At 36.6% G+C, this 8117-nt stretch overlaps 1 protein-coding gene across 1 annotated transcript; it reads right to left on the bottom strand.

Moving 5' to 3' along the window:
• Positions 1–1000: 1000 nt before the first annotated feature.
• On the bottom strand, positions 1001–6722 carry gpa33 (glycoprotein A33). The gene is made up of 7 exons (XM_023336426.1): positions 6549–6722; positions 6124–6278; positions 4971–5184; positions 3750–3914; positions 3532–3648; positions 2667–2790; positions 1001–2550 (listed from the first exon to the last, which is right to left on the bottom strand). The coding sequence occupies exons 1-7, from the start codon at positions 6598–6600 to the stop codon at positions 1929–1931; spliced, it is 1449 nt and encodes a 482-aa protein (XP_023192194.1). The 5' UTR covers positions 6601–6722; the 3' UTR covers positions 1001–1928.
• Between the last annotated feature and the right edge of the window lie 1395 nt (positions 6723–8117).

Raw genomic sequence — 8117 nt, 5'->3', positions numbered from 1 at the left:
AAATACTTATTAAAAAGAAGAAAGAAAAAAAAATCGTTGCACGCTAATGGTGTCACCAAAGTAATTTATTAATCTCGATATAAAAGTGCACCTTGGTTGCACAGAACACATGCAAAAAAACACTACAAATGATTAAGTCACTTAACATGGATTTTGTGGAACAAAAAAGAAAATCCTATATCTATTTTTTATATGTGTGATAGACGCATGAAAAAAAAAAATCTTAGTACTTACAAAATAAACTAAGATTACATACACTATACAAACGTATTCCCGAATTTCATTAAAAGATGCAGAACAGGACTAAAAAATACATATATTTTTAAATCGCCCAAATACATTTATCAAAGCAAAACCTTAATTAATCATTTAAAATTTCAGTATACAGTATATTTTATTTTGTAGGTTGACAGTTACTTAGTTTCCACATATACTAACCATGGCTCTTTGCACCAACATGATTAAAGATTTTAGTATAAAAACCTTTTCTAACACAAACAGGCTATACAACATGCAAACATAACAATATGCCATAATCATCCCTCATCTATTTCTTTGCAAGCAACAAACTTAAATTCACTCTGTGTTCTGACACTTTCCAATAAGAACAACAATTAATGTCTTTAACAATTTGAGCTGAAGAAGCTCCCCACTCCTCTACACTTTTGACGGATACTGACCACTGCAGACCTGGTGAAGTTTTAGAGATGCATTGAACCAGTCATGTAATGATCACAGTTTTTGGAGTCCCTAAGCTCGCCAATATTTTCAGCTTTCAACACAGCAGCTTTGAGCATTGCATTTCTCCTTACTACATCTTGCAGCTGGAACCCAAAATATACTGCTCAAAAAAATAAAGGGAACACTCAAATAACACATCCTAGATCTGAATGAAAGAAATATTCTCATTGAATACTTTGTTCTGTACAAAGTTCCATTTGCACAACAGCAGGTGAAATTGATTGTCAATCAGTGTTGCTTCCTAAGTGGACAGTTTGATTTCACAGAAGTTTGATTTACTTGGAGCTATATTGTGTTGTTTAAGTGTTCCCTTTATTTTTTTGAGCAGTGTATATACACCCTTGTTGAAATACAAGACTGACAGCATTGCAAATCACTTCAAAACCTTTTCCACATCTAATGTGACATATCCTGTATAATTGAACTGAAAAACAATCAAATTTCACATCACAAAAAGTTGTAATTTTCTCAGGATGTGGAAATTTTTACAAGCCACTCTGGCTCCCACTGAGGATTAGGTGCCACAATTAAACAAATTATTCACTCTTCCTTTCAGTGGCTGCCACAGACTGGTGGATAATGACACGAATTGTACACTTGTATGATTAGTTTCTGTATTTAGTGCACAATTTTAGTATACAAAACTATTCTAAACAGTGAATTCATCCACAGTATATTTACTTTGCCCTAATTGGCATTTAACTATAGAAAGACAGGCCACCAAGAATAACCAGCTTTAAGTTGTGATTTTCATGCAGGGGAGTTCAGTACGTCTGGATCACAAACATTAATTATTTTAAACTAAATTATTGCTGAGTCTTAAATGTAAAAAAATTCCATTTAAGACATTAGGCATTCATGGATAGTACCTTTCTTTATGTCATAAGCTCAAAGGGTCAAAGGGTAATGGCCTGTACTTGTATAGCGCTTTATCAAGTCAGAGGACTCCAAAGTGCTTTACTCTACATTCAGTCATTCATACAGAGATGGTGATGAGCTACATTGTAGCCACCGCTGCTCTGGGGTAGACTGACAGAAGCCAGTTCTGTGCCACCAGGCCCTCAGACCACCAGCAGCAGGCAAAGAAGGTGAAGCGTCTTGCCCAAGAACACAATGACTGAGACTTACTGAGTACTCTTTTGTAAAGAGTACTCAGTAAGTCAACATTAAACATATACATTTTTATATTACTCATCTCTGTGATCAATGCGATCGCGACTACCGTGGTACAAGTCTTGATCACGGTGATCGTCAAGTCGATCTCTACTGCCACGGCGATCTCGCTGATCATCTAGACGATCCCGACTTCCGTAGCGATCTCTTTGGTCGTCAAGACGATCCCGACTTCCGTAGCGATCTCTTTGGTCGTCAAGACGATCCCGACTTCCGTAGCGATCTCTTTGGTCATCAAGACGATCTCTACTGCCATGGCGATCTCGCTGGTCATCAAGTCGATCCCGACTTCCATACCGATTGCGTTGATCGTCACGATCTCGGCTTCCGCTGTAATCACGTTGATCGTCCAGGTGATCCCGGCTTCCACGATAATAATCTTTCCGATCTCCTTGGTAACGCTGGGAATCTATATCACTACCCTTTCCGTCGGGCCTCTCTAAACCACTTCTATAACTGTGCTGGTCATCATCAAATGTCTTTCCTGCTCCACCTGTGGTGTAATTGCTTTGAGGAGCAATATCTTTGTCTTCTTTCTGATTAGGCTTCATCTTTTCAGTGTTTGACTTGTCATCCATGTATGGCTCTCCCACTTCAGGACCTTCTTTGTCATAATACACCTTATCTCCATGGGGACTAAAACGCAGACAAACAACAAAGAAGTTCTAAATGGTTACATGACTTTGACACAGAAAACTCTAAAAGTTACACATTTGTTGATTTGCTAATTTGATTAACAAATGCTTGCATACCCCTCGTCATCAGCCTCGTTTTTACTCTTTCTTTTGCAGCAACAGAAAATGAGAATCCCCAGAACCAGAAGACCAGCAGCAACTGCTCCAATTATAATTCCAGTGGATGCAAAGCTCATACTGGCTAAGAGAATAAATCAGAAAAGACATTACTCCATCTTTGAACTGTTTTGACAAAAAAAGACAGATGGATACAATAAGAGAAACTGAATCAAGCAGTTTAAGTAAATGATACCAATCTTTAATGTAGTAATATAAATGTTATTGTAATTAAGTGTGGATATTCACCAATTTATGTCGGTCTACAATTTTATTGTTGTGAAAAAAACTAGACATTCTGACTGGGATTTTTGAAACAAAATTGTGTTTTGAGATTCTTTCTGAATAAACATAGTAATTTCATTTGTTTTCCTAAAAGATTATATAAAATTTTATTTAGATGTCAACAGTTTCCTTTTCAACCTAATTAAATTATTCAAAATGTGTTGCTAAAACAATGACTTTTAATGCCAGATAACTGTTTTGTGTACTTTTCTACCACACAAAGCAAAATTGAAGGAATACAATGACTTGAAAAAGCAGAGTACACCTAAAACATTTTCACCTTTTGTATGTATGTATTTTATTGGGATTTTATGCTATAGAAAAGTACAAAGTGTTGGTTACGTTATATTTTATTCAGGGCTCTCGAAGTAAAAGGGAACTAAATCAAATATACACCAGACGTTTCAGACTTTTATCTGTAAAATATCCTGAAACTGCTTTTCTTCATCTTCACTGGCTTGCTCTCATCACTCTAGCACATGATGGAAACTGATCTGGCATTCACACAAGTTGTTGGCTTGAAATGTTTGAAAATACTTACGAGGCATTACAGCTAAGGTAAAGTTGCAGCTTGCAGAACCAATGTCATTTTTTGAAAGACAGATAAAGAAGCCAGAGGTCTCCTTTGTAATATTGAAGAGAGACAGAACTCCATCCTCTGCAACAACATCATGCTTGTTAATCAGAATATGGGCAACATACACACCAGCCTGGATCATAAACATGTTTCTTTAAAACATGGTTGGTTTTAATGCATACCCTGTGTTGTCTTCAGGGGAAATTGTCTGGGAATGTTTTCAATACTGTAGCTCGTCCAGGTATAGACCGGAGCTGGGGAACCCTCCTCAGACTTGCAGGTGAGCGTGATGTCAGTGAAATACTGTGCTTGTCCCTGAAGTGTGCAGACTGGTTTAGAGGGAGGCTCTGAAATGGAAAATGTATTGGATTTAAACATAAACTGCAATATAGTGTCTGTTTTTCCATCTCTGATGTAAATACAGTCAATCTGTAAAGGACACCCCTTATTCTATTTTCCAACTATGTAAAAAAACAACTTGAGCAATTTACAAAAGAGTTTAGTTTACATGTTCTTTGCAACATTTTATGTAGCACATTAGAGTTTAACTAAGGGGAAAACCACACAATGTATTACATAATTGTGAAGTGCAACAATCAAAATAGGTGGTTTTCAACATTTATTTACAATTAGAGATTTGAAAAGTGTGGCGTCACATCTGCCAGAAGAACTATAGGCTTTTGCAGCTTATGAAAGGTTTTTCTCTAGTACTGGACAGTGTTTATCTCCATTCAACTACCCATCAGCTATCATCCTTTTCCTTTTCCTGATGAAGAAAATCATCTCCAGTGCATAACGCTGCAGATTTTTACAACAATAAATCGTTTCCTTCCACTTTACATTTACGTGCTGATCTGTGTTAGACTGCAACATGTAATCCTATTAGAATACATTAAAGTACATGGTTGTAATGTAAACATATTTGAGAAAGATAAAGCAATACAGTATGACTATTTTTGCAAAGTATGTCTCTACACAAAATAGCAAGAGTATGGCGGGTGAAGACAGAATAGGGTAAAAAGAAATCTTGAGTAGATGTCGTTTACTCTGACGACATCTAGAGTAAATGACAGATCACAGCAGAACAAACAAAACACAAACTCATAAATACTGAATACAGTGAAAAGAAAAATAGAAGATAATAATCCCCTTGTAAATGAGCTAATCTTTCATTTACTGAAGTAGAAATATCTGTTTACCGTAAAGATCTTACTGTTTGAAATAAAAAAAGGGTAATATTGTCAACGAACCTCTTTAAGTGTGTCCCTACCACTTCAATATCCCTTCTTCTCCATTTGAGTTTAGGAGTTTAACTAAATATTTATATACAATATGTATTTATCAATAAATGTAGACAGACAGACGATCAAGAACATAAAGCTCACCCTTGTGTTAAATCTCACCTAGAACTAAAACAGAAGTAGAGGCGATCGGTTTTCCCTCGTCATCATTGGGGATTCTGACGCTGCACTGATAATGGCGGCTGTCTTCCATGGTCAACTTTTTTAAGTGAAGCGTCGCTAATCCCCTGTCAATATCAACCTCCAGGGTGGCTCTTCCTTCATATGCTGGAGCGATGTCGACAGGACTGTTCAAAAAGAAGGAGGCCACTGCTTTCTGGAGGAGGAAAATGCAGATTTGATAGAAAAGGATAATCCAGAAGTCGCTACAATCCTTCATGACAATACAGATCCATCATAGTGATAGCTGTTGCATAATTTCTAATATTTATTCTAACCTTTCACATTTCCTCAGTTTAAAATACTTTATGTGCTCTTATCAAAGACAATTTACTAAGTATTAGAAAACAAAATGTGTTCAATTAATGCTTACAGGGGTATTTTCTTTTTCTGACCCGTTTAAGCAGGACTGCAGTTTTGTGCGTAAAGCAGTTCTGACTCATTCACCCATTCATCATCCACTGGACAAAGGTCACCACCTCATCACATCCAATAAAGGCATGAATCAGATTTATTTCATTGCATAGACACTATGTTTAATTGAAATTCTTAAGGCAAATGAATGTCACAAACGTGTTCATTTCCTTTAGCCTCAGAAGTATGGACTTCTTTGTGTTGGTCAGAGAAAATCACAACAAAATACATTAAAATTTGATGGTTGTAACATGATAAAATGCGAACAAATTAAGTTATTTGGAGAACTTTAAAACTTCTCCAAAGTTTTTCAATTGATAATATCAACCGAGTGATCAACTGATCCCACAGTTTCCAAAGTGAATTGATTTAGATTAGACCCTTTCACTGTATCATAAACCTGCGATTTAGCACCAACATACTAGAAACAATCCAGAAAACATCTCTGCTTTAGATCTGGTACATCTTTTTTTTCTTTTTACCCCGCCAGGGTAACTTTTTGTGGGCTCTAGTGTCCCTTAAATGAAAGTAGGCTGACAGGAAAGGGGAAGAAGGGGTAAGACATGCAGCAAATGTCGCTGGGTCCGGGAATCGAACCCGCGACGAGGACTCAAGGCCTCCAAACGTGGGTCGCACTATCCCCTACGCCACCACAGCACGCCCTAGATCTTGCACATCTTACCGATGGGATTCCCACAACGTCCCATGCCAGGACAAAGTTATTTTTTATAGGGTTAGCAGGGATGAAGGAACAGATCAGTGTAATATCATCTCCTTTTGCCACCCTGTATTCCTTTTCTTTGATAGACACTTCCACACTCCAACAGCAGGGCAAAACTGCAAAACAAAAAGATAAACATGACAACACATGAACAATAACCCCTCTATGTCAGTAACTTTTTATTTCAATATACTTAGGGGGAGTGAAATCTTGATATTCATTTGAAATATTATTTTAACCAACTGATCTCTTTCTAGTAAAACATTATCCTGCTTTAAGTAGCACAGCAATGGAATAGTTACTGATTAACAACAGTGATACTACCATAAAGGTGTGGCAGGGGCTGTTTAACAAAAAATAAAAATGAACAGAAACATAGAGCCTACCTGCTAGTAGAAGAATTTGTTTTTGCCATCCGAAATGCCTTCCCGTTGTCATTTTTTAAGTTGAAGACTAAAACATTCACCGACTGTAGAAACTTGAAACAGATGCTCTTCGACGAGGAACAGGAGCCTGCCTAACCTTCACGGTGAACTCCTGTGTCACCTAGGTGTGGAGAAGTTGACTCTTCCAGGTAATAAGTTAACAATATGTGTCACATGTCGATCGACATCCAATCACTAACTTGCTTTTGTTTGAATTTTGACTTGTAAAGATAAGAAAAGGGAATCTACCAATCATACAGAAACCACAGACAGATTTAGTCTTATAGGCCAACAAAACGTTGTTCATCATAGTGAAATAAAAGGAAAAAAAAAACATATTGTTACAAAGAGAAAGGTCTAAAAAGTGTTGCATACATGTGTAATGTTAGTTAATACTTTGCTTCAATTAATGTCACTAATTTTTTTGGCATATTGTCTTACATGAAAATAAGTGAACCTCAGTCATATTTAATTAGTTTTACTAAATCTAACACATTATCCTTTAAGAAAATCCTGTATTACCTGCATCCATCTTCCCAGCCACTTTGAACAGCAAGATGCTGCCTCTACTATGTTGTGTAGATTGCCAGATATAAAGGGATACAGAGACTTTCTCGTCCTATACATTTATATATAGGTTTAGTATTGAAGTCAGCAACTGGTGTTGTATACCATTTGACCTGCAGGTCGCACCATTGCGCTGAAAATAGAAACATCACATTTAAATTAATGAATATTATTGCTGAATTATAACGAGTGTAAAAAGCTCATACATGTAAAAGACAAATGGGAAGCTCTTTCCTTGATTTGCTGAACCTCTTCTTCAAAACTTGTTGCAATAAATTGAAACCAGAGACCCACAGTTATATCCAAGAAATTGGAACATGAGAACTAATATTGTTTCTTACTGTCTCATATAAAATCAGGATAAACTTTCGTTGTGTAGCAAAAATTTTGTCATAAGTGACTCTATTTCTGTTTTGTAAATATGAGAATAATAAGTATATTTTTGCCTCTTAAACTTTGAAGTTGTTAGGATTTTGGGTTGTTAGTTTTGGGTTTTACTCATTTCTGTATTCCTTGGTTCCTTTTCGTTCATTAGATGACCCGTTTTTCTGTTTTAATTTGGTTCAGTCCTTTGTTAGTGATTTTAATTTATTAGGTGAATTTGTTGTGTCTATCCTTTCTTAGATAGTTTTATCATGTTAGTCATTCTTTAGTGTTAAATTCATTTTCTGGTCCCCAGTGTGCTTTCCCTGGCTCCCATTTGTCACTTCCTTTTTCTTTCTCGCTCCCCTCACACCCATAACCCCCTTAGCTCATCAGCTCAGGTCTTTGTTTTTCCAGTGTTCATCATCTCAGTGTTTAAACCCTTTTCCTGCTTGCACTCTTTGCTGGTTCCTCCTTTTAAATCCCAACCATTCCTGTTTACCCGCCGTTATGCTCCTCGTGTTGCTGGTTCCAGTTTGGTTCTTGCTTTTGTAATTTCCCGGCTGCTTGTAAATTTGTTTTTTCAGAATTATTTTCATT

The sequence above is a fragment of the Xiphophorus maculatus genome, chromosome 7, assembly GCF_002775205.1.
Source record: "Xiphophorus maculatus strain JP 163 A chromosome 7, X_maculatus-5.0-male, whole genome shotgun sequence".
In the NCBI taxonomy this organism is placed as follows: Eukaryota; Metazoa; Chordata; class Actinopteri; order Cyprinodontiformes; family Poeciliidae; genus Xiphophorus; species Xiphophorus maculatus.
The sequence above is the reverse complement of the archived record's forward strand: the minus strand, read 5'-3'. Positions and strand labels throughout refer to the sequence as shown.